This window comes from Rhinatrema bivittatum, chromosome 5 (genome assembly GCF_901001135.1).
Source record: "Rhinatrema bivittatum chromosome 5, aRhiBiv1.1, whole genome shotgun sequence".
NCBI lineage: Eukaryota > Metazoa > Chordata > Amphibia > Gymnophiona > Rhinatrematidae > Rhinatrema > Rhinatrema bivittatum.
In genome coordinates, this window is record NC_042619.1 from 338,030,869 (window position 1) to 338,058,342 (window position 27,474).

General features: G+C 48.2%; 1 protein-coding gene across 1 annotated transcript in view; it reads right to left on the reverse strand.

The window, feature by feature from the left end:
• SNRNP200 (small nuclear ribonucleoprotein U5 subunit 200) overlaps window positions 1-27,474 on the reverse strand; it is a 915,618-nt gene that overhangs the window by 27,793 nt on the left and 860,351 nt on the right. The window contains exons 41-43 of the mRNA XM_029604465.1: window positions 21,170-21,346; window positions 20,653-20,813; window positions 19,974-20,055 (exon numbers count right to left, since the gene is read on the reverse strand). Of these exons, the coding sequence (XP_029460325.1) occupies window positions 19,974-20,055; window positions 20,653-20,813; window positions 21,170-21,346 (420 nt within the window). The remainder of the gene's footprint in view (window positions 1-19,973; window positions 20,056-20,652; window positions 20,814-21,169; window positions 21,347-27,474) is intronic.

Here is a 27,474-nt window from a genome sequence, read left to right on the forward strand (position 1 = left end):
GCTGGGGCCTGGGCCCGAGCTGGCTCCCTTTTTATTATGCTTGTTCCGAAAGGACTGGCTCCGGCCTGTGGGGCGGGCCGCTTGATATGAGCTTCTATATGGGTTGAAGTGCTGTGATCCTGTGCCCCTGGAGGTCCGGGGGAAGGATCGCTTGTTTCTCTTATTCCTGTCCTCCAGTAGCTGTGGCAGTGGGGACTCGCCCCATTTGTTGGCTAGTTTCTCTAGTTCGCTTCTGAACAGGAGTGTTCCCTTGAAAGGCATCCTTGTGAGTCTCGTTTTGGAGGATGCGTCGGCTGACCAGTTTCAGAGCCAGATTTGTCTTCTGGCTGCCACAGCGGATGAGACTCCTCTAGCTGCTGTACGAACTAGATCCGAAGCGGCATCCGCGAGGAATGATACAGCTGGTTCCAGGGCTTCCCCAGGAGTGTTGTTCCTGGTCTGTGCTAAGCAGGCGCGTGTCACCACGGCACAGCAGGCCGCGATCTGTTAAGACATAGCGGAGACGTCAAAGGATTGTTTGAGAATAGATTCCAGACGTCTGACTTGAGCATCCTTGAGTGCTGCTCCTCCCTCCACCGGGATTAGTGGTGCGCTTCGAGACTGCACAGACCATGACATCCACTTTCGGACATGCCAGGAGATCTTTGGCGGCTGGGTCCAGAGGGTACTTGGCTGCCAGAGCCCGGCCCCCTTTGAACGTGGTTTCTGGGGCATCCCATTCCAGGTCAATTAGTTGCTGGATGGCTTGTAATAGTGGGACATGGTGAGAGGTCTGATGGAGTCCCTCAAAAAAGTGGGTTCGTCTTAGGTTCCCCCGAGACACTTGTGCCCGGGATGGCAAGCTCTTTTAAGCTGTGTGTGACCAGGTCTGGAAGCTTGCCCTTGGTGAATAAGCATCTCATGGTTCGATGGGGTTCTGTCCCCGGAGGGAGTTCCCCTTCCTCCAGGGGATCTGACTCCTCATCTGAGATGTCCGGGTCCCCGAAGGTGGGGCTTCTGGGTGGTGGGATCACTTCCCTGGGCATAGAGGGTCCCGGCATGTTGAGGTCCTTTGGTGGAGCCTGTGGCCGCATTATAGGAGGCCCCGGTTGCATGTGGACGAAGGTATGCAGACCTTTGAAGAATTCCACCCAGGAGATAGATGCTGGGTCTAGATTAGGGGGCGCTGTGTCCCTGGGGAGCCCCGTTTGAGGGGGGGTCCCCCTGTGTAATGCTAGGTCCGGCGAACAGCTCGAGAGGCTGGGGGGTCCAGTACCAGTTGGGGAGGGCCATGAGTTGGGTCCCCTAGGGCCTCTTCACACTGTATACACAGGGCCGTGGCCTCCTCATGCTGTGCAGCTCTAATGTGGCATGCTGGGCAAAGGCCCTGAGCTTTGAGTTTATTTTCCGGTGGTGCCATGGCTTGTGCGCTTACAAATACAGTTGTGCGCGTAGGTTTGGTGCGCGCGTGCAGGGAGATTTGAGCACTGTTGTGCGCACAGTTTAAAATTATGCGCCCGGCACAGTAAGCGCGTCTCTTGTGCGCCCGGTACTTGTGCGCCCGGCTCGCCTCTGTGTGCATGGATCGAAATGGCAGACAGGGCGGCGAACAGAGCCAAAATGGTGACGGCGACCACGCGAACAATATGGCGACCACCTCAAAGGGTATCCACATGGGAGGGCCCTCGGATCTGACCGGGGTCTAGCCCTGCTAGGGCCAATCAACCCGGTGGCACTGGTCCCGGACCTGTGCATCTCCTCGAGCTTCGGAGACCGGAGACTTTTACATAGATTTCTACCTTACCTTGTCTCGGCACTTCCCGGTTTCGTTCCAGGCGGTTTCCGGCTGCGGGGGTAGAGGGAAAATACCTTCACCGTCATGCTCGAGGTTGCACCCGCTGCCTCTCAGCCTCACCTGATGTCGGGGGCTAGCTCCCTGCCAAGGGTCGGCCGCCGGACCGAGGCTTACTTCAGAGGGATCGCGGAAATCACCTCGGGAAATCTCAACTGGGGGAGGGACCCAACGGGTGTCACCGCAGGAGAGCGGGGCTCGTCTGTAGAGGTAAGATTTTCTTCTTAATTTGGTTTTCTTTGGTAAGATTACTCTAATGCTGTGCTAGCGTGCATAGAGTCCCTAACTGCTAAGGAAACAGAAAATACTGAAGAGCTGCACTTCCTGCAGGGGTATATATTCTAGGGCTGACGTCAGATTGAAATCTGATCCGTCTCCAACTACTATCAGGAGTACACTATACCCATTGGTCCTGAGTCCATCTGCTACACGCTAGGAAACATCTCTTATCTCTATGCCTACGGCCTGGGACTATCTCCAGGTCCTGGGCTCTATGGCTTCCACCATAGATCTAGTTCCTTGGGCTTTTGCACATGTGTCCTCTACAGAAAGCTTTGTTGTCCCCTGGAAGCCGGTCTTGTAGGAGTTCCAAACTCCCCTCCGACTCTACCGTTGCCAGCATGCAGTGGTCGCTCACCTCTTGAAGGGAATGCCCCTGGAGACACACCCCAGTGGATTACTGTGACAACAGATGCCAGCCTCACCGGCTGGGGAGCAGTATGTCAGACTCAATCTACACAAGGACTCTGGTCTCCAGTTCAATCTCAGTGGCACATCAATTATCTGGAAGCAAGAGCAGTCCGTCTGGCGCTCAAGACTTTCCTTCCCCTGCTCCGTTGCAAAGCGGTGTGGGTCCTCTCCGACAATGCCACCACAATAGCTTACATCAATCGTCAGGGTGGCACCAGGAGTTGCCTGGTAGCTTTGGAGGCCAGCAAGCTGTTCGCCTGGGCAGAGAGGCCTCTGAGTCATCTGGCAGCCTCCCACATTGCGGGGAAGGAGAATGTTCAGGCTGACTTTTTCAGTCGACAGCACCTAGATCCCGGAGAGTGGGAATTGTCCGAAGAGGCGATGGATCTGATCGTAAGCAAGTGGGGAGCTCCACACTTAGACCTGATGGCTACTTTCAGCAACGCAAAGGCTCCCAGGTTCTTTAGCCGCAGAAGGGAGCATTGCTCAGAAGGGGTGGATGCCCTGGGTTCTGCCCTGGCCTCATGACGTTCTCCTCTACGCATTCCTACCTTAGCCTCTGGTGGGAAAGGTATTCAGAAGGACAGAGCTTCACAGGGGGCAGGTCATTCTCGTCGCGCCAGAGTGGCCTCAAAGACCGTGGTTCATGGATGTGGTGAATCTCGCAATGGCCGGTCCTCTTCGCCTCGGACACCTCCCAAGCCTGCTTCGCCAAGGTCCAGTATTTTTCGATCAGGAGGATCACTTTTGTCTAGTGGCATGGCTTTCGAGCGGCGCCGACTGAGGAAGAAAGGGTATAAGGAGGAAGTTATATCCACTCTTTTGCAGGCCCGTAAGACTTCTACTTCTCTCGCTTACATTCGGGCATGGAGAGTTTCTGAGACAGTGTGTGCAGAGTCCAGAGTGTCGGCGCGCAAGGCTTCGGTATCTCAGGTCCTCTCCTTCCTTCAGAATGGCCTCTCCAAAGGTTTGTCTTTCAATTCCTTACATGTACAGGTCTTGGCTCTCGGTTCCCTCTTTGGGCGTATTGATGGTTACGCGGTTGCAGCTCATCCGGATGTCGTTCGTTTCCTCAGAGGGGCCAAGCATTTGAAACCGCCTGTCCAGGCTATTTGTTCATCGTGGAGCCTTAATTTGGTGCTTTGAGTCCTTTGTGAAGCGCCTTTCGAACCCCTCCGGTGGGCCATGCTTAAGGACCTATCCCTTAAGACAGTATTCCTAGTTTCCATTTGCTCTGCCAGGAGGGTGTCCGAGCTCCAAGCCTTGTCTTGTAGAGAGCCCTTTCTACGCTTCTCAGATTCAGGTGTTTCCCTTAAAACAGTTCCATCCTTTTTGCCAAAAGTTGTGTCCTCTTTCCACGTCAATCAGTCAGTGGAGCTTCCTGCCTTTTCTCCTGAAGATATTGCGAGCACGCCTGGTGGTGACCTCCGGCGTCTTGATGCAAGGAGAGTACTGCTGCAATACTTACAGGTTACAAATGAATTTCGAGTCTCTGATCATCTCTTTGTCTTATGGAGTGGCCCAAACAGGGGAAGTATGGCTTCTAAGACTACTATTGCTCGCTGGCTTAAGGAGGCGATTGCATTGGCATATATTTGTCTGGGCCGGACAGCTTAAAGGCCCATTCCTTGCGTTCACAGGCTACTTCTTGGGCAGAAAGCCAGTCTGTTTCTCTGCAAGAGATCTGCAGAGCGGCTACTTGGAAGTCTCTGCATACTTTTGCTCGTCATTATCGCCTTGATGTCCAGGTGCCAGTTTTTGGTTCCTTCGGAAGGCAGGTGCTTCGAACGGGACTGCTCGGTCCCACCCTAGTTAGGGAAGCTTTGGTACATCCCACTGTCTGGACTGATCTGGGTACGAACAGGGAAAAGAAAATTGGTTCTTACCTGCTAATTTTCGTTCCTGTAGTACCACGGATCAGTCCAGACTCCCACCCTGGCTGGGTTTCTTTCTGAGACGTCCACTCAAAGTCTTCTTTTGTTCTTCACAGCATTTGGATATCTTTTCTTAAGGCACCGGAAGTATCTACCACAGGGGCCGGGAACCTTTTTGGCTGAGAGAGCCATGAACGCCACATATTTTAAAATGTAATTCCATGAGAGCCATACTAACTACAACCCCCCACTCTCCTAACCCCCCCCAAGACCTACCAAATTAATTTACTACAACCCCCTACTCTCCTGATGCCCCCCAAGACCTGCCAAATTAATTTACTACAACCCCCCACCCTCCTGACCCCCCCCCCCAAGACCTGCCAAAAGTCCCTGGTGGTCCAGCGGGGGTCCAGGGCTCGCAGACAAATCTTTAATAAAGTAAAAATCTAACAAAACCCCCCCCACCCTCCTGACGCCCCCCAAGACCTGCCAAATTAATTTACTACAATCCCCCACCCTCCTGACCCCCCCAAGACCTGCCAAAAGTCCCTGGTGGTCCAGCGGGGGTCCAGGAGCGGTCCGGTAGCGATCTCCTGGACTTGGGCTGTCGGCTACCAGTAGTCAAAATGGCGCCGACGGCCCTTTGTCCTCACTATGTCACTGGGGTCGCCGTCGGCGCCATTTTGATTACTGGCAGCCGACAGCCCAAGTCCAGGAGATCGCTACCGGACCGCTCCTGGACCCCCGCTGGACCACCAGGGACTTTTGGCAGGTCTTGGGGGGGTCAGGAGGGTGGGGGGTTGTAGTAAATTAATTTTGGAGGTCTTGGGGGGGCGTCAGGAGGGTGGGGGGTTTTGTTAGATTTTTACTTTTTTATTAAAGATTTGTCTGCGAGCCAGATGCAGCCATCAAAAGAGCCACATCTGGCTCGCGAGCCATAGGTTCCAGACCCCTGATCTTCCAGTTAGATATATAGTAAGAGCAGTTCTTTACAGTGTTTGAAGTTACAATTTACAAATTTATGGTTACTTGCTTGATCTTTTCCTGGTTAACCTTACATTTCTCTGCTTTGATAATGTTTATACTGAAGGGACGCAGGGTGAGCACTGTCCTGATATAGGATACCCTTTCAGTTTTTCTCTGTCTCCATCTGCTGGACAGGAGGCTCAACCCACTGTCTGGACTGATCCGTGGTACTACAGGAACGAAAATTAGCAGGTAAGAACCAATTTTCCTCTTTTATCTCAGAGTCATCTCTGGCTATCAAGGATTCAAAAATCAAAATAGATCCAACAACAGAAAGAACAGTGACCTAATGAACAACAAACCAAAAACCTTAACAAGGTTGATAAATTTCTACATCACACAACAATCTCCAAAAACGAAGATATCAAAACTTGCTTACTGTTCACCTTACTACTACTAAATGCTCAATCAATTAAAAAAAAAACCAAACAAACACACACTTATCAAGGATATTGTAGATGAACTTACAATTTTTTGCATAACCGAATCCTGGCTAAACGACAAGGACAATGTTTTTTTAAACCAATTATCTCATCCTAACTACAATCTATTTCATATTCCTCGACAAAAAAGGAAAGGTGGAGGCCCATTAATAATCTGCAAAAAAGAAGTCAAATTAACACTAAAGAAAACTAAAATTTACCCTACATAGGAAGCAGTTATCTTAAAATCAAAACAAATGAATATTGGATTGGTATACTGCCCACTCCAAAAAGAATGTTCACCCATTATTGAACTGTTCTCAAAAGAATTCCATACTTCAGAAACAACAATAATCTTAGGAGACTTTAATCTACAAGTAAACGTTTCACCAAGATCTCCTGCTTGTGACTTGTTCTTTGATGCAATGGAAGCCTTAGGCTGGACTCAACACATCTCTGAAGCCACACACAAAGCTGGCAACACACTTGATATAATATTTGCAAATCCTAATTACTAAACACAAGGCAATTCCATGGTCTGACCACCATCTAATAAAGGCTGATCTAAAATATAAAAATACACCATAACATTTAGAAAGAAAATAAAAACAGAAACACTAACTAAAGCATTAGAGATCAAAATTAATAATTTAAAACTAAACAGCTGCTATGATGCATTTAATTCATGGGAAGATATGATCAAAGAAACTGCAGATAAACATAGCCCCATACAAACAAAAACTATAAAGAAAAATAAAGAAAATCAGAAAAAATTAAACTCCTGGTATAATGTAAAACTGAAAGTGTCCAAAAAGCTATTAAGAAAACTAGAAAAAAAGATGGCAAAAACACCCCTACTAATGAATCACTTAGAAGATACAAATCTCAACTATCCCATTAAAGAACACTAACGAACAAATCAAAAAAGAATATTATGCAAAACAGATACATGGAATTATTTTCGACTCAAAACTTCTGAGACAGTTAAGAATGTAATTAAAGACATCACATCACATCATACAATGAACATCAATTTACAAAAACTTCATTTAATCATTATGCAAAAGCAAGATGCTGAATCAGCAAAAGAAGATCTATCTGCACAAGATAAATGGTCATCAATTGACAGAGTATTGAAAATGGAGATAAGCAAAATTATAGCCAAACTAAAACCTGCTACACATCCCCCCTTGACCTGATACCAGCCAACCAACAAGTAAACCAGAAAATAACCTCCACAATCACAATGCTGGTCAACCTCAACCTTGAGGAAGGTTATATGCCCAAAGGTCTAAAACAGGCAGTTCTAAAACGAATTTTAAAAAATAAATCTGGAAGACCTGATGATTGGAATATCTATTGTCTGATCTCCAACTTAACCTTCATTGTGAAAATACTTGAAAAAGCAGTCCTTACCCAACTGAAAAATCATCCTGATGACACTTTATCCTAACCAATTTGGATTACGGAAAAACCACTCAACCAAAATTCTTCTTCAGTCTTAACTGATCCTTTTTTACGAGGTTTTGACTCAAACAAATCATACTGCCTTGTCCTAACTGATCTAACAGCTGCCTTCAAAACTGTTGACTTTAATCTGCTATGCCAAAAGTGAAAAAACATCGGGATAGATGGAAATGTGCTAAAATGGTTCACCTATTTCCTCGCAGATAGATCATTCCAAGTAAAATTTGACAATTACTTGTCCAACACCTTCCAAAGCACAACTGGCGATCCACAAAGATCAGCGCTATCAGCAAGATTTAATATCTACATGCTGCCCATTGGAGAAATTACTTACCTGATAATTTTTTTTTCCTTAATGTAGACAGATATACTCAGGTCCAAAGGGTTATATGCTCCCTTGCTAGCAGATGGAGAGGGAATCAGGTTTCAAAGCTGATATACCTTAGATATACCCCTGCAGTGATCTCAGCCCTTCAGTATCTCTCTGTCTCCTAGCAGATGTGGACATGCTTTTCCTACACCAGCACTGGTGGTATAGCAAGATTGCAATACTTGTTAGAAGAGGAAAATTTACTTTTAAATTGGAGAAAGAAACATAGAAACATAGAAATGACGGCAGAAGAAGACCAATCGGCCCATCCAGTCTGCCCAGCAAGCCTCACACTTCTTTTTTTCTCATACTTATCTGTTTCTCTTGGCTCCTAGTAACCTTTGGTTCTATTTCCCTTTCACCCCCACCATTAAAGATTGAGCCCCGCTCTCCTGCGGCGATACTAAAGGTCCCTCCCCCCAGTCAAGAATTCCTGAGATGATTTCAGAGATCCCTCAGAGGTGTGCCTTGGTCCGTTAGCCGGTTCCCGGTGTGGAATTTGCTGCTGAAGCAGCTGAAAGGCAGCGGGTGCAGGAAGCTGAGCGCGGCAGTGACAGCCAAAGCCCTCCCCCCCCCCCCAGCAGCCGGCGACCGTCTCTGTAATCATCTGATAAGCACTGAGCCCAGGTAAGTAAAGAGAGAAGAGGATTCCTTCTGATTCAAAGACGTGGAAGGCCTTCAGTAAGACCTTCCTCCGGACTCCTTGCACGGCGCGCCATACCAATGAGGTTCCTGATCCCGTTGGGGTAAGAGAAGGGGGTTTCTGAGCGTGTTGAGTCCCCTCGATGGGTTAGGTCCTGCTTCAGGCTTGGTGGGCACACTATGTGGCAGGTCGTGGCAGCAACATCCTGCGTGCGTTTTTGTGCATCTCCATTGCCCTCCAAAGCCATCGGTATACGCAGTACATGCCGGCTCTGCGCACGCGCTGTGTGCCTAATGTTGTGCATACATGTGCGCATACACACACGTTCGCACATATGAGCGCTTCTACTTACGTGCATCAGTAGAGGATCTGTGCGCACTCGATTTCAGGCTCTAGCCGGCTTAGCGCACAGTTACCGTTTATTATGGCCCCGGCAGCAAAGAAGCATAAGTGGCACTTTCTTTGTGCTGCCTGCCATATTAAGGTTACACAGTCCGATCTGGAGTCTTTCCTATGTCAACACTGTGAGGAGGTCCAAGGAGGGTTGGACTCCCAGAACTTTTCCATACTGGCTTCTCCTATTCAGAAGATGGGTCAGCCACGACCTTATCCAGTAGCACCCTGGATCTGAGTAATCCCAGGGCTGAGTCTATCTCAGGAGAGGGAAATTCAGCTGCACCTACCCCAGTTCCTCCTGGGCTAGGTATAGACACAAGCAGCTTTTTCTTGGGTGGAATTTTTTCGAGGCCTTCAAGCTTTCATACAGGCACAGTCAGTCTCTCCTGCCCCTGTCCAGACCAAACCCCAGCTGGGAAGGCCTCGCTCTCCCAGCCCTATCACCAGGCCTCAAGACATGCCTCACCTTACCAAGGGTATCCCTGACAGGGACCCAGACACCACAGACGATGAAGGGGAGGCAGATTCATTGGAGGAAGGGGAAATCCCGCCAGGCTTGGAGCCATATCGGACCATGTTACGGTTTTTCCATAGAGATGAATTGCCGGCCATGGTTTCCCAGACTCTGAAGACTGGGAGTTCCTGGCACGGACCCTATGATGGAACCTAAGAAAAATCCCATCCTGGTGTCCCTACGAAAACCCTCTTGCTATTTCTGATGCTGGAAGTCCACCAGAAGTTGATTGACCTGGAATGGGACACCCTGGAATGTAGAGATTACTTACCTGATAATCTCGTTTTCCTTAGTGTATGCAGATGGACTCAAAACAAGTGGGTATAGCGTGCTCGTGCTAGCAGTTGGAGACGGATCTGACGTCAGCACGGGTACATATACCCCCACAGGAAGTGAAGCAATTCAGTAATCTTCCTTGCAAAGCTGTCATAGCTCTATGAGTACTGACCGATCGATTAATTAAACGGGATTACCCTGACCGGTTGATAGTAGCTGGAGACCGCCAGGATGCTCAACCGGAAGGCGTCGACACCCGGCAGGGTGGATGCCCTATGTAGTAAAACATGGCTTACCTTGAGCATGTGAAATCCCATGAATATTGGCAGCTGGGCGGGATGCTGAGTCCATCTGCATACACTAAGGAAAACGAGATTATCAGGTAAGTAATCTCTACATTTCCTAGCGTGTAGCAGATGGACTCAAAACAAGTGGGATGTACAAAAGCTACTCCTGGACTGGGCGGGAGGCTGCCCGCGGTCCGTGCAGGATTGCCCTCGCGAATGCGGTGTCCTCCCTGGCCTGGACATCCAGACGGTAGAATCTGGAGAAGGTATGGAGGGAGGACCACGTCGCCGCCTTACAGATCTCAGCAGGCGACAGCATCCGAGTTTCTGCCCAAGAGGCCGCTTGCGCTCTGGTAGAGTGAGCCTTGACCTGTAGAGGTGGTGATTTTCCCGCGTCTACGTAGGCTGCCTTGATAACTTCTTTGACCCAGCGGGAGATAGTTGCCCGTGAGGCCGCTTCCCCTTGCTTCTTCCCGCTGTGTAGAACGAACAGATGGTCCGTCTTTCGTATCGCTTCGGACACTTCCAGGTATCTGGACAGTAGCCTGCCGATGTCGAGATGTCGTAGAATTCGACCTTCTTCTGACTTCTTCAAACCTTCTGTGGTAGGTAAAGAGATGGTTTGGTTGAGGTGGAAGTGCGAGACTACTTTGGGTAAGAAGGAAGGGACTGTGCGAAGATGGATGGCTTCTGGCGTGATTCGGAGAAACGGATCACGGCAAGACAGTGCTTGTAGCTCTGAGATGCATCGTGCGGAGCAAACAGCCAGCAGGAACACCATCTTCAAGGTTAACAAATGGAGGGACAGGCCTCGAAGTGGACGGAAGGTGTGTCCCGCTAGAAAGTCCAAAACTAGGTTGAAGTTCCACAGAGGTATGGGCCACTTCAGTGGCGGACGAATGTGTTTGACTCCTTTCAGGAAGCGCGAAATGTCTGGGTGTGTGGCGATGCTATTGCCGTCACTCCGGGGACCGTAGCAGGAAAGTGCTGCCACTTGGACCTTGATGGAATTGAGGGACAGACCCTTCTGAAGACCATCTTGTAGGAAGTCCAAAATGATAGGAATCTCAGCGGCATGTGGATTGGTGCTATTAGCTGCGCACCAAGCTTCAAATACTCTCCAGATCCTTATATACGTTGGTGATGTGGAGAACTTGCGTGCTCTGAGGAGTGTATCTATTACCGGTCCTGAATATCCTCGTGTCTTCAGTCTAGTCCTTTCAATGGCCAAACCGTAAGAGAGAATTGAGCCGGATCCTCGTGGAGTATGGGACCTTGTCGCAGCAGGTCCCTGTGCGGCGGCAGGGGTAGTGGATTCCCTGCCAGTAGTCTTCTCATGTCTGCGTACCAGGGTCTTCTTGGCCAGTCCGGGGCCACTAGAAGAACTAGGTCTCTGTGCCGCTGAATCCTGTGTATAATGGCGCCCAGCAGGGGCCATGGCGGAAAAGCGTACAGCAGGATCTCCTGGGGCCATGGTTGTACCAGTGCATCGATCCCCTGAGACAGAGGATCCCGCCTGCAGCTGAAATATCTGGGTACTTGAGCGTTGGACCTGTCCGCTAGTAGGTCCATGCCCGGGGTCCCCCACTGATTCACAATCATCTGGAACGCCGTGGGTGACAGTTGCCAATCCCCGGGATGTAGACCTCTGCTGAGGAAGTCCGCCGCGGTGTTGTCCTTCCCGGCGATGTGGATGGCGGAGATGTCCTGGAGATTTGCTTCTGCCCAAGTCATCAGAGGAGCTATTTCTAGTGATACCTGTTGGCTTCTGGTTCCGCCCTGTCGGTTGATGTATGCCACCGTGGTGGCGTTGTCTGACATCACTCTGACTGCTCTGTGTCGCAGTCTGTGGGCAAATCGCAGGCATGCTAGCCTGACTGCCTGTGCCTCTAGTCGGTTGTTGTTCCATCCCGACTCTTCTCTGCTCCACCTCCCTTGGGCGGTGAGTCCTTCGCAATGTGCGCCCCAGCCACTCAGGCTGGCGTCTGTTGTGAGCAGGGTCCAGGTCGGAGAGGACATCCTGGACCCCCGGCTCCTGTGGCTTTGCTGCAGCCACCATCGCAGCTGATTCCGTACCCTGGCTGGGAGAGGTAGGTATACGGTGTAAGTTTGTGATCGCGGGCTCCACCAGGATAGGAGGGCGCGTTGTAACGGCCTCATATGCGCCCGTGCCCATGGTATCACCTCCAGAGTGGATGCCATCAGGCCGAGGACTTGTAGGTAATCCCAAGCTGTGGGCCGGACGACGTGCAGCAGGGCCTGCAGACGATTCTTGAGCTTTTCTCTTCTTTTGGGAGTCAAGCTGACTCTGTCTGCCTGAGTGTCGAATAGGACTCCTAGGTATTCCTTCGACTGAGACGGCTGTAGGGAACTCTTGTTTAAGTTTACTACCCAGCCCAGGCTCTCTAGAAGAGCAATCACTCGGCTGGTTGCCCGATGACTCTCTTCTGGCGATTTTGCCCTGATCAACCAATCGTCCAGGTAGGGATGGACGAGAATTCCCTCCTTCCTGAGGGCCGCCGCCACTACTACTATGACCTTGGTAAAGATCCGCGGCGCTGTGGCTAACCTGAAGGGTAACGCTCGAAACTGAAAGTGTTGGTCCAAGACTTTGAAACGTAGGTAGCGCTGATGATCCCGATGGATTGGGATATGCAGGTAGGCTTCTGACAGATCTAGGGATGTGAGAAACTCCCCTGGCTGTACTGAATTTTTGACAGATCGCAGGGTTTCCATGCGAAAGCTGGGTACCCGTAGGTAGCGGTTGACTGACTTGAGGTCCAGGACGGGCCGGAAAGTGCCCTCCTTCTTGGGCACTATGAAATAAATGGAATAATGCCCAGAATTTATCTCCCCTGCAGGCACTGGAATTATGGCCTTGAGGGAGAGAAGCCTCTGTAAGGTAACATCTAGTGCCGCCCTCTTGAGGGGTGAACAAGGAGATTCCACAAACTTGTCTGGCAGGAGCCGAAGAAAGTCCAGGTAGTACCCCTCTTGGATGATGGTGAGGACTCACTGGTCCGAGGTAATCTCGGCCCACCTGCGGTAAAAGAGGGACAGCCTGCCCCCTATAGCTACTACCCCCGGATGGGCTGGCTGATTGTCATTGTGGGGTATGGCCGGGGCCGGGACCCGAGCCGGCTCCCCTCTTACTGTGCTTAGGCCGAAAGGACTGGTTCCTGGCCTGCGACCGAGGTGCCTGGTAGCGAGTCCCGTAAGGGTTGAAGCGCTGAGAGGTTCTACCTCTGGGTGGTCTAGAAGACGGGCGCTGCCTCCTGTGTGGTCTGTCTTCTGGTAGACGAGGTAAAGGAGAGGCGCCCCATTTATTGGCCAGCTTCTCCAGGTCGCTGCCGAACAGGAGAGATCCCTTAAAGGGCATTCTCGTGAGACATGTCTTGGAAGAGCAGTCGGCCGACCAGTTACGTAGCCAGAGCTGCCTCCTGGCTGCCACTGAGGATGACACTCCGTTGGCTGCCGTACGGATGAGGTCGGAGGCTACATCAGTAAGGAATGAGAGCGCTGATTCCATCCCTTCTCCCGGGGCGTTGTTCCGAGCCTGAGATAAGCAGGAACGCGTCACCACTGTGCAGCAAGTCGCAATTCGTAGGGACATGGCTGCCACCTCAAAGGCCTGCTTCAGGATGGCGTCCATACGCCGGTCATGTGTATCCTTGAGGGCCGTCCCACCTTCAACCGGGATGGTGGTGCGCTTCACAATTGCGCTATGGCGTCTACCTGAGGGCACGCCAACATGTCCTTCGTTGCCGGGGCTAAGGGGTACATGCCAGCCAAGGCCCGACCCCCCTTGAATGGAGCCTCCGGTGCAGCCCATTCCAGATTGACTAGCTGCTGTGCCACTTGTAGGAGGGGAAAGTGGTGAGAAGTTTGGCGCAGGCCCTCTAACAGGGGGTTCACTCTAGGTTCCCCTGGGGTGTCATGGCCCGGAAGGGCCAGGTCCGACAGGCATTGCGAGATCAAGTCTGGAAGATCCGCTCTGGTAAAGAAGCGCCGTATGGTCCGATAAGGTTCTACCCCCGAGGGAAGCTCTCCCTCCTCGGGGGGGCTCATCTTCTTCTGCCGGGTAGTCTGAATCCCCATAATTGGGGCTATCAGGTGGCGAGTGGCCGCGCCTAGGCCACGAGGGTCCAGGGGCCGGGTCATTCTGGAGCTGACTGCATCGTGACAAAGGTATGAATCCCTTTGAATAACTCCACCCAGGAGATTGAAGCCATATCTGGTCGCATGGGAACCAGGCCCCCCTGGTTCACTGGCTGCTCCCCGCTGCTTGCTGGCTCCGGGGTGTTCCCTGAGGAACCGGCAAGATCGCTGGGCTGTGACCGGCCCTGGCCCAGTACTCCCAGGGCCTCTTCACATTGGGCACATAGGGAGTCTGCATCCTCATTTTGTGTGGCCCTGAGGTTGCATGCAGAGCAGAGATTGATGCCTGATTCTGGAGGTGCCGGCACTGCCGAAGCCTGGTCACTCTTACTCTCCATGCCGCCCGTGAACTCAATAAGAGTCTGCGCTGTGCGCGAAAAGTAGGTGCCTAAAACCAGCGCTCAGCAACGTGCGCTTAACAATGTGCACCTATAGCAGTGCGCCTATAACGTGCGCCTATAAACGGGCGCCTATAACGGGCGCCTAAGAACTTGCGCCTAGCAACGTGTGCCTAACAATGTGCGCCTATAATCGGGCGCCTAAGAACTTGCGCCTAGCAACGTGCGCCTAACAATGTGCGCCTATAATCGGGCGCCTAAGAACTTGCGCCTAGCAATGTGCGCCTATGAACGGGCGCCTAGCAATGTGCGCCTATGAACGGGCATCTATAGACGGGCCTATCTATGAGCGTGTGCCGATCGCCGTGCGCGTAGCAACGGACGCCTATCGCCGTGAGACGCTTCAGGTAGAAGATGATGGCGAGCAGGCAGACGAAATGGCGGCCTACTGACCTGGCCACCCCAGAGGCACACTCTGCTTCTCCTTGGAGACCAACAAATAAATATATACGCCTTACCTTGTCTTCAGCGCTTCCCGGCTGCAACCCGGGCGGTCTCCGGCTGCAGGGGGAGAGGGTGAGTACCTTCACTGCCACGCTCGAGGAGGTGCACCCGCTGCCTCTAGGCCACGCCCGAACTCGTCTCGCTCGGGGGCCAAGTCCACGCCGGGACAGAGGCTGCCTCTAGGCAGCGCCCGAGCCCTTCTCGCTCGGGGGCAGGTCCCTGCCGCGAGTCGGCCACCGGACCGAGGCACTTACCTCCGAGGGACCACGGAAAGCCCCTCGGGAAACTCAACTGGGGGAGGGACCGACTGGTATCACCGCAGGAGTGCGGGGCTCGTCGTTAAGAGATATCGTCTAGGAATTTAGTCATTAGATTTTGGAAGAACGCTCAGCGAGCGTGAAGGAGCTCCAAACTGCTTTGGAGACGGAAATTACTGAATTGCTTCACTTCCTGTGGGGGTAATATGTACCCGTGCTGACGTCAGATCCGTCTCCAACTGCTAGCACGAGCACGCTATACCCACTTGTTTTGAGTCCATCTGCTACACGCTAGGAAATCTAGTTTTAAAGGAGATCAGGCATTGGAAGCTCTGTACCCACTGGATCTGGCGGCCAGAGAACGCCTGCATTTCCCCAAAGTGGACACCCTGGTCTGCACCGTTTTGAAGCCAACAATTATCCCAGTGGAGGGAGGAGCAGCCTTAAAGGATGTGCATGATAGGCGGTTAGAGTCCGTCCTTAAACAAGCCTTTGATACGACAGCAGTGACATCACAGATTTCTTCCTGTTATGCCCTGGTGGCTCACTTGTGCCTACTTCTCTCGAGAGAGGCAGATAACTCAGGAGCGCCTTCCTAAGAAGCTATGGAGCCTGCTGCTGCCTTTTTAGCGGACATGGGCTTTGACCTAGTCCGTACATCAGCTAGAGGAGTGGCCTCAGTGGTGGTGGCCAGAAGATAGCTATGGCTGTAGAATTGGTCAACGGATGCGACCTCTACGGTAAACCTTACAAAGATGCCCTTTAAAGGATCCTTTCTATTCAGTAGCGAATTGGAAAAGCTGGCCAGTAGTGGGGAGAATCTTCAGTGCCTTCGCTACCAAAGATCAGAGGAGGTTGCAGCGCCCCTCACCTTTGAGGGGTCGGGCCAGGGGCTCCCAGTACTTCTGGCCCTACAGGAACTCATCATTTCAGACATTGCGGTCCTCGGGAAGGTCTCAGTCCTTTCAGAGTCGAAAACCAAAAAGAGGGGATGGTTCGGGTTCAGGTTTGGCCCGAACTTCCCAATGAGGTTTTACTGACCCATCCACGAGAGATGGGGATCGACTATCCCTCTTCTACCAGCAGGGTCGAGATTACATTGGATAATATACGAGGTTACGTGCTGGAGTTTCACAGCATCCCTCGGGACATATTCATGATGTCTCTGTGCCATTCCCAACACAAGAAGTTGGCAGTGGAATCTACCTTGACAAGACTCCTCAATTTGAGGGCTATAATTCCAGTACCCACGCCCCAGGAAAATATGGGGTGCTATTCTATCTATTTCATTGTACCCAAGGAGGGTTCCTTTCACCCCATCCTGGACCCCTCAAAAGCATCAACTGTCATCTACGAGTAATTCATTTCTGCATGGAAAGTCTATGCTCTGTCATAATGGCCGTACAACCGGGGGAGTTCTTAACTTCCCTGGACCTCTCGGAGGCCTACCTTCACATTCCAATCTGACAAGATCACCAGCATTTCCTATACTTTGCAGTGCTAGGCTGCCATTAACAGTTCTGGGCGCTGCCCTTCGGACTGGCCACTGCTCCCAGAACATTTTCCAAAATTATGGTGGTCATGGAAGGGGCACTGAGGAAAGAAGGAATCCTGGTGCACCCATACTTGGATGACTGGTTGATCTGGGCAAAGTCGTTAGAAGAGAGCCTCCAGGTGACCAACAGGGTGATGTCCCTGCTTCAGGAGCTTGGTTGGGTCGTGAACATGGACAAGAGCTGTCTCAAGCCTTCCCAGTCCTTAGAGTATCTGGTTCAACACCAAACAGGACAAGGTCTTCCTTCCACCCTTGAGGATAATGAAGATGTGTCAGGTTTGGAGCTATCTTCAGGTCCTCTGTCTGATGGCATCAACCCTAGAGGTAGTTCCATGGACAAGGGCACACATGCATCCACTCCAATGCTCCCTGCTGTCACATTGGAACCCGCTGTCCCAGGACTATTCAATTCGCCTACACCTACCGATGGAAGTATGTTCTCGGCTTCAGTGGTGGCTGCAGTAAGCTCACCTGAGCAAGGGTATAAGCCTGTCCCCACCAGACTGGCTAGTTCTCAAGACAGATATGAGCCTCTGAGGGTGGGGAGCTCACTATCAGGAACTGGTGACCCAGGGGCATTGGACCAAGGAAGAGGCGCATTGGAACATAAATCGCCTGGAAGCCCGGGCAGTCAGATTAGCGTGTCTACATTTCAGCCACAGGCTTCAGGGTCAGACAACACAACAACAGTAGCCTACATCAACTGCCAGGGAGGAACCAAGAGCCAGCAAGCATCCCTGGAGATAGATCCCCTTATGGAATGGGTGGAATTGAACCTACAGATGATCTCGGCCTCCCTCATCGCAGGAAAAGACAATGTCAGAGCAGACTTTCTAAGCAGAGAGTGTCTCGCTCTAGGAGAATGGACGTTGTCGGCCAGAGCCTTTCAGTTGCTGGTAGATTGCCTGGTAGATTCATCAACATGGGAGGAATCAGTGAGACGTGCCTCTCGGGAGATAGGAAGGCAAAAGGACAGCGAAGGGAACCCTAACTGAGACCAGGGGGCCTAGAGAGCTGAGAAACATCTAACCTCTTGCCGACCCTGCTGACATCTAGTGGCGATGGGACTCTCGATAAAACCAGAAGGGTGGCGGTGTGCAGCCGCCGGTGCGCGGCCAAAGCCGCGCGCCCCTTCTAAAGTTTTTCTTTTTGTCTTAAGCCTACCCTAATTTATGGGCAGGAAAAGAAAGACAAAGTTTACAACTTCTTCTCCGGGAGTAGTATCAACAAGAGGTCCCATGGACTCCCATGTGTTAAGGCGATTAGGACAGTTTGAAAGACATTCTATCCCAGAGATTTCTTTCTCATCAGGTTCACCAGAGAGTCCTGCCACGCTACAATCACCCCAGGCGTCGATGGAGATTTTGAGGTCTAACCAGCAATCTATGGTACAGGGGACTGGGGGGACAGTTAGTAATGTTTTGCCCGGGAGTATAGAAAATGCTGATATACAAGTTGGGCCGGGTGTATTACCACCTCAGGAAATAATGTTAAAGGGAGATATGAATATGGAGTTATTAGATCCACAAAATGTTACCTTAAGTGATATTTGGAAGGTACTTATTGATGTTAAGAAAACCTTAACTACTTCTACATCGCAATTTAAGGAAGATATTGTAAAAATGAATAGTAAGATAGAACAGCATACGAGTAGACTAAATACTCTAGATGAAAATATTAAGGTTATAAATGCTCAGTCAGCAACTTTTCAAGTAGCTAGTAATTCTTTTATTAAAGATAGTTTAGTAATTCATCGTCATTTAGAAACCTTAGAGAATGAAAATCGCTCTAGAAATTTAAGATTTCTTAATTTCCCGATAACCAGACTGTTATCCGCATTCGAATTACTTAAGAAATATTTAACTGAAATTTTGTCTATTTCAAATTTTGACGTTGCTCGTAACACACAGTTACGTCACAAATAATGTTTGGTATTAAAAGCAAGGGTTCTGGCGTTAGGAGCATCTTTTTATCTTAAATTCCCGTGCAAGTGTCTAGTTGTTCTTCAAAAAAATAAATTTATTTTTTTGGAACCTACCCACCTTGAGGTATTTTTGACTGATAAAGAGCAGGGGTGAGAATTGTAGGAAAAGAATGGAATTTGTCTCTGAATGTATATTAATATACTATTTCCTGTAATTAACTTAGGTTAAATATCTTTGTATATCCTCCCATTATTGGGGACTTTATTGCTGAGGTACAGACAATTTTGTTAAGATTTTCTTTTTTCAATGTACTAAAGTCATTTTCTTGATTTTTTGCAAATGTGAAAAAATTTGTTAAAAATCTGAATAAAGTATAAATCTGAATAAAGTATAAATGAAAAAAAAAAAAAAGATTCATCAACATGCTGGCCACATCTCACAATGTGAAGGTTCCCTGATTCTTCAGTTGCAGAAGAGATCAGCGATCCGTGGGGATCAACACCTGGCCAGAGGAAGATTTACTGTACGCCTTTCCTTCATGGCCTCTGCTGGGCAAGGTCATTCGCAAGATTGAGCACCAGAGGGGACTAGTCCTTCTAGTGGCTCCGGATTGGCCCAGATGCCCATGGTATGCAGACATGTAAAGGCTTTTGGTGGAGACCCCCCCATGCCATCCTCCGCACAGGAACCTGCTCCAACAAGGTCTGATCCTTCATGAGGACCCGACTCTGTTTTGTCTTAAGGTCTGGCCCTTAAGAGGGCTCGCTTGATAAAACGTGGATATTCGGTGGCAGTAATTTCCACCTTGCTCCGCGCGCAGAAGTTCTCGATGTCCTTAGCATGTGTGGTTCTGGAAAATATTTGAGGCCTGGTGCGAGGAACATGGGATTGTCCCTTGGATGGCCAAAATCCCTCTGGTTCTGCAATTTATACAGGATGGCCTGAATAAAGGGTTATCCCTTAACTCCTTGAAGGTCCAAGTAGCAGCTCTCTCCTGTTTCAGAGGCGAGGTGAACAGAACCCGCCTGTCGGTGTATCCAGACTGGCCTGTTTCCTAAAAGGGGTTAAACACCTCTAACCACCCTTACGGTGGCCGGTTTCCCTGGGGAATCTTAATCTAGTTTTAGCAGGGCCTTCTTTTTGGCTGCTATGCAGTGTATCCCTGCACCTGGTAACGTTGAAGACCATGGTCTTGGTGGCGATATGCTCGGCTTGTCGTATTTCTGAACTACACCTTGAAAGCATTAGACATGTGTCCCACCCAGGCAAGAGGCTGTCAAATACTTCAACGTATGTATAAGTAACTAAACCCAATTCCTTCCCATCCCTGTTTTCAGCAGCTCATGGGCTCTTCTCAGTACAGCTTAACTGACATTTACACACAAGTGATGCAAGGCAAACTCAGCCCACCACAGGTGCTTCTTTTGTGGCTGTACGTACCTGAGGAAAGAGGGGAGCTATAACAGGTCCAGTCACTTCCTCTTCTCGTTCCAACTGTACCAGCACCACTACTGGACCCCCGCTGAAAGGAATAGGTGCACACAAGAGTCAGCTTGACCAATATAATCCCAATCCTACTGCTGAACAGCACACATCAGCACATCTGCTCCCACTAAGATACACACAGAGGTCATCTCCCCTCACATTACCACATTCCCAATCCTCAATGCTGTACTGCCCACACTTGCACATCTGTCTCCACTGGAACACATACATCACCTCTGCTCTTCACTGAGAAAGAGAAGCACATACAGAAGTATCCTCACACATCTCATATCAGACTCATCCCTTAACTCTACCCTAACTCATCAGAAATAGCCATTTTCCTACCTTTAGCAAGGCCCTGTCCCTCTATCACCTGGCTCTTCTTACCCCCTAGCACTGAGCCCGCTACAGTTCTTGTGCTGTATATCCCTGCCATCCTACCTCTGTTCAGAAACTGTTACTCCTTCAGCTCTTGAGTATCTATGCCTGCTCCCCACTGGCTTTAAAGCACCTTCCCCTAGCTCTTGAACTCCTAAAACCTCCCCCACTGCTATTTCTGTCAACCCTGCCCCTTGCTTTTGTCCCAGCCTCTGCAGCACTCACCAGGATAAACTCATTGCTCTCCACCATTTACCTGCAGATGGCATCCTTTTCTACCACCTCATAGGACAGCTCAATATTGGGATAACGGTTACAGAATCGTGCTACATCCACAATCTGTGCATCAGATAGCTGGAGTAGGGCACTGCGATCCTCATCTTCCATCTCCATGATGTCAAAGACACTCTCAACGCCCTGCACAAAGAATCAATGCACAGAGAGTGAGCACTGTACACTGACAGCAGCTCCAACAAAGAGGATAACAAGGACCAGAGAGCACTAGATCATCAACACCATCTCAAACTAAGAAAATAGCACAAAAAAAGCATTGACAGTCACACAATACCCTTTCCCAAATAAGAGAACAGCAGTGAGCGAGAAAGCTGCAAAGAGAAGACACATCCTTCAAGAAAACAGCACCAAGAATACACAGAGTGAAAGCATTTGCGCAGAGAGACTGTACCCTTTACATGAGAGCTAGAATTAGCTTTTGGGTCATTTATAGCCCTGGGGTGGGAGGGCATAGTCTAGGTGAAGTTACCATTTCTTACCTTGTCTGTGCAACGCTTAATGTGCTCAGAAGTGAAGTGTGGCAGCTGTTTCAGATACGAATCCTTCGACCACATGGCCTGAGTGACCATCTGTGCCAACTCCATGGCTGCTAAAGCAGGACTGAGCCAACCATTACTAGACAGCACATCAACGCAGGCCTGAATCAGTCGAATTGCCTGTGGAAAAAAAAAATAAATGAAGGTAAGCTGGGACAAGACTGAAATTGGAGTAGAGTTGAGATGCAACTTCTGTGAAATGTAGTACTATTAAAAGCAATATAGGTTTCCATGGCCAAGACTTGTCAAAGAGTGCAATGTGACAACAATATCTCAAGCACTTTTCAAATCTAGCCTGTTTGGTAGGGTGGCAAGAAGAAAGCCATTACTCAAGAAAGCTCACCTTGAATTTCATTTGAAGTATGCAAACACCACATCTCCAACCTGGTGAAAAATGGTTTCTTTAAGCTACAAACACTGAAAAAGCTTAAACCCCTTCTACACACCCATGATTATCGAACTGTCCTTCAAACAATAATCTTCTCCAAACTTGATTACTGTAATACAGTACTCCTCGGACTCCCCGAATCCTCCATCAGACCCCTGCAGGTATTGCAAAATGTCGCCGCCAGATCCATCATGAACATAAAGAAATGCAACCACATCTCCCCCACACTCAAAGCACTACACTGGCTTCCCATTAACCAAAGAATCCAATATAAAACCCTCACCCTCATCCACAAAAAAATAAACAACAATGAGATGAACTGGCTAAATGCTGCCATTCGACCGTACACCCCACAAAGATCTCTCAGATCCTCGGACACCGGTCTCCTCATTGTTCCCAACTCCAAAGCAGCGCACCTCTCCTCCACCCGAAAGCGAGCCATATCTGTTGCCAGCCCCTCTCTATGGAACTCCCTCCCACCCCACCTCAGAAATGAACCTTCCACGCAAATCTTCAAGAAATTTCTGCTTCCTTATCAACCTGCTATACCAGTCCAGTCACATGGGAACTACCCAAGCTCATTCTAATGTGGGCAGAATACAGAGCTACTCTGAAAATGCCTGTCCCATAGCTGCCTCTTCCTTGGGTTGTCCATCAATCCAACCTGTAGTTTTCCATGAGAGAATGTAAGGAAGACCAAGTGGCTACCTTACAAACAAATTCTCAGCACAAGAAAATAACTTACACCATCATAGAATGAGCACAAAGGGCTTCTGGAACCTGCTAACCCTTCAGAAATAAGCTGACAAGACAACTTGGAAGCTACCTCACACTTTTCTGAGGTCCCCAGATAGAAAAAATAATCTGTCAGACTTACGAAATTGAATTAACGACTTAGATATCTAAAAAGGACTCAATCTTTACCAAAATAAAGTAAAGAAGTTGATGGCCTTAGAATTCTTGTGAGTCACCAAAGCATCCATGTAGGGAAGGTTCACTGATCTATCTTCTTGAAAGCTACATAAAATTTTAGCACAGAAACAATATAAAATGGCTCGTTTCTTCTCCACAAGATTGTGAAAAAACAATGTTTAGAAACTTAAAACCGGATTCGCCATGCATGGGGCAGTAACAAGTAATAAAGACAACACTGGCAACAAAGTCATTTGTCATTTCCCCTTAAGGAGTCTGGCAGCTGCATTTTGTACTGACTGTAATACAGAGATGATAGAAACAGGTAAACAAATATAAATAGGATTACAATAGGTCCATACCAATCGAAACCAACACCTGCAGATCAGATGAAGTATGTTCTAAATAAGGTGTCAGCCTATGGAGGTTCTGTAATTTATGGAAAGCATTAACTGTAGACTTCACTTGCAGTAGAGAAGTGAGAGAACACCTAAACTATAGACTTGTTTCAAATAGGAATGATCCATTCGTCTAATGAAACAACAGATTTGCCTCTCTAGCCACCACTGGCCTATCGGTTGCCCCTTGCCTATTCACAGAAGTTACTACTTTGGCATCTGAGAGCACCTGAACTGCTGTCTCTTTCAATAAGGAGAGAAACTGCAGCAGGGCTAACCTGATATCCCTGGTTTGCAGCAGAGACATTGAGCTACTTTATCTTGATAGTGGGTTCCCTAGCCCATCAAGCTTGCATCCAACATGAGCACAGTTCACGGAGGCGGTTCTACACTCATTCCCTTTGAAAGATTCGGGAGGGGGCTCCCATCAAGATAGGTTCTCCTTTATGATCATGGAAAGGAGAAGACAAACTTCATAGTCCTACAATTGCAGAAACCAGCAACACAACAGTGAGGTCTGCAGAGGCCACTATAAGTCCTGCCCCATGGAAAGAAAGCTAATCTGGCTGCCATGGAACCCTGAATATAATTCCAAGCCTTGGGGGCTCTCTGGGGAAAAACAATCCTGTACCTGAACCATGAAAATGGCCAGTCTACTCTGAAACAGGAAAAATGTGGCTGACTCTGGAACCAAAATGAGTTCCTAGATATTCGAGTCCTAGAATAAAATAGGTTGCTCCTTGCTAAGTTAACTAACCATCTGAAGTCTTCTAGGACTTTGCATCACCCTGATGGAGACCAACTGGCATTCCTGTAAGGACAGTCAGAAGTTTAGAGGTATGGAAGAACTGAAATATCCTCCTATTGCAAGAAGGCTGTGACCATAACCATTATCTGTTGGCCTTTGACAGCACCATCCTATATATTGATGATGTCACAGAAAAAAGTGTGTCCTCTGTTTCCATCTGCTAGAGGAGTCTCAATGCGTGGATGAGATGATGATGCAAGGAAGAGAGATTCAGTTTTGTAAGGAACTGGGGAACTTTGGAAGGGGAGACTTTTCTGATAGGATGGGCTCCACCTTAACCACAGTGGAACCAGGCTGCTGGAGCTAACTTTTAAAAAGGACATAGAGCAACTTTTAAACTAGAACATGGGGGAAAGCCAATAGTCACTCAGCAGTGCATGATTCACAGGAATGTATCTTTGAAGGATACTAATGAAACAAGAGAGTTAAGGCATAGAGGTTCCAATAAAAGCAACGTGCCTATAAGTAAAGAATCATCTGAGCTAAAAAAATTCCAAATTATCCCTATCAACTGAAAAGCAGGTTGTTAATACAAACAAAAAACACACTTTGAAATGTCTGTATGCCAAAGCCAGAAGTCTAAGAAGTAAGATAGGAGAGAGAGTATTTAGCAGTGAATGATGAGATAGACATAATTGGCATCTCAAAGACTTGGTGGAAAGAGGATAACCAATGGGTTACATATTATATAGCAATGATAGGGAGGATCAACTTGGTGGGGGTGTGGCACTTTATGACCAGGAAGGTATAGAGTCCAACAGGATAAGGATCATACAAGAGACTAAATGCTCAGTAGAATCTATATGGGTAGAAATTCCATGTGTGTTGGGTAAGAGTATAGCAATAGGAGTATACTATTGTCCACCTGGCTAAAATAGACAGACAGAAGATGAAATGCTAAGAGAAAACAGGGAAGTTAACCAATTGGGCAGTGCAGTAATAACTGGTGATTTCAATTACTCCAATATTGACTGGGTAAATATAACATCAGAACATGCTAGAGACAAAGTTCCTGGATGGAATAAAAGACTTCTTCATGATGCAATTGGCTCAGGAACCAACGAGAAAAGGAGCTATTTTAGATTTAATTCTTAGTGGAATGCAGGATTTGGTGAGATAGGTAACAGAAGTGGGGCAACATGGCAATAGCAATCATAACATGATCAAATTTGAACTAATGACTGGAAGGGGGACAATATGTAAATCTACAGCTCTAACACTAAATTTTCAAAAGGGAAACTTTGATAAAATGAGGAAAATAGTTAGAAAAAAATGAAAAGTGCAGCTGCAAAGGTTAAAAGCGTACAACAGGTGCGGACATTGTTTAAAAATACAATCTTAGAAGCGCAGTCCAGATGTATTCTACGCATTAATAAAGGTGGAAGGAAGGCAAAATGATTACCGGCATGGTTAAAAGCTGAGGTGAAAAGGCTATTTTAGCCAAAAAAAATCCTTCAAAAATTGGGAGGATCCATCTGAATAAAACAGGAAAAAGCATAAGCATTGTAAAGTTAAGTGTAAAACATTGATAAAGCAGGCTAAGAGAGAATTTTAAATGAAGTTAGCCATAGAGGCAAACACTTATACATATATTTTTTTTAAACATATATCCGATGCAAGAAACCTGAGAGGGAGTTGGTTGGACCATTAGATGACCGAGGGGGTTAAAGAGACTCTTAGGGAAGATAAGGCCATTGCAGAAAGACTAAATGAATCTTTGCTTCTATGTTTACTAATTAGTATGTTGGGGAGATACCAGTTCTGGAGATGGTTTTCAAGGGTGATGAGCCAGATGAACTGAACAAAATCACTGTGAACCTGGAAGATGTAGTAGGCCAGATTGACAAACTAAAGAGTAGCTAATCACCTGGACCAGATTGAATGCACCCTAGGGTTCTGAAGGAACTAACAAATGAAATTTCTGATCTATTTGTTAAAATTTATAACCTATCCTTAAAATCATCCATTGTACCTTAAGACTGGAGAATGGCCAATGTAACACAAATATTTAAAAAGGCTTCAGGGGCGATCTGGCTAACTATAGACTAGTGAGCCTGACTTCAGTGCCGGGAAAAATAGTGGAAACTATTCTAAAGATCAAAACCACAGAGCATATAATGGAAAACAGACAGCATGGATTTACCCAAGGCAAGTTGTGCCTCACAAATCTGCTTCACTTTTTTTTGAAGGGGTTAATAAACATGTGGATAAAGGTGAACCGGTAGATGTAGTGTATTTGGATTTTCAGAAGGCGTTTGACAAAGTCCCTCATGAGAGGCTTCTAATAAAGCTAAAAAGTCATGGGATAGGAGGTAATGTCCTTTCGTGGATCACAAATTGGTTAAAAGACAGTAAAAGGAGTAGGATTAAATGGTCAATTTTCTCAGTGGAAAAGGGTAAACAGTGGAGTGCTTCAGGGATCTGTACTTGGACTGGTGCTTTTCAATATATTTATAAATGATATGGAAAGGAATTAGACGAGTGAGTTGATCAAATTTGCAGATAATACAAAATTATTCAGAGCAGTTAAATCACAAGCGGATTGTGAAAAATTGCAGCAGGAGGACCTTGCGAGGCTGGAAGACTGGGCATCCAAATGGCAGATGAAATTTAATGTGGACAAATGCAAGGTGTTGCATATAGAGAAAATAACCCATGCTGTAGTTTCACAACGTTAGGTTCCATATTAGGCATTACCACCCAGGAAAAAGATCTGGGCATCATAGTGAATAATACATTGAAAAGCATTAGTGACCTCAAGGTAACACATGAGAACTTGTTTCATATCCAGAAGCTGCAATTCTCTAGCGTGAGGGGAATCTCGCTCTAAATCTGTAATAGCGCCTATACAGTAAAATGGATTGCGCTTCATGGACGCGCGTTGGACGCGGCTTGCATTTGCATGCCATTTAAATACAGTATCGAGCAGTAGGTGATCCGAACTGTGCGTGCGGCAAACGCGGGTGCGCCGGGCACTAACGCACCTCTTTCTACCGCCCCTTACTGTATCGGCCCGTAAGTCAGCAATGTCTAGACCCAGGAGAGTGGGAGTTGTCTTTGGAAGCAATGACGCTCATTTCTCTTCGGTGGGGCATTCCTCATTTGGACTTGATGACGACTCTGAGGAATGCAAAGGCACCGCGTGTCTTCAGTCGGAGAAGGGAGCATGGGGCGGAAAGAGTAGATGCCCTGGTCCTTCCTTGACCCCGCAACGTTCTGCTTTACATGTTTCTTCCATGGCCTCTCATGGGCAAGATTCTGAGAAGAATAGAGACTCACCCAGGGACAGTTATCTTTGTGGCTCCTCAGTGGCCCCGAAGGCCATGGTTTGCGGACCTAGTCAACCTGGCTGTGGATGGACCTCTGTGCCTAGGTCACCTTCCAAACCTGTTGTGTCAGGGTCTGGAATTTTTCGATCAGGCGAATCGCTTTTGTCTAGCAGCCTGGCTTATGAGAGAAGGCAATTGAGAAAAAGAGTATCCTGAGGATGTCATATCTACTCTGTTGCAGGCATGGAAGTCCTCTACTTCTCTAACTTGTGTCTGGGTTACCAATCCCTAAGCTCAGCCTGCAACCAGGAGTGATGGTCCCCCTAGGACCTGCCTACCCCTCTGGGAGCCACAGCACTTCAAAAACTCCTTCCTCTTTTTTTTTTTTTTTTTTAAACTTGCTTGATCACACCTGATGTGCAGTAGGGAAAAATTTCTATCTTTTTTTAATTTTATTTCTATTATGCTTTTTA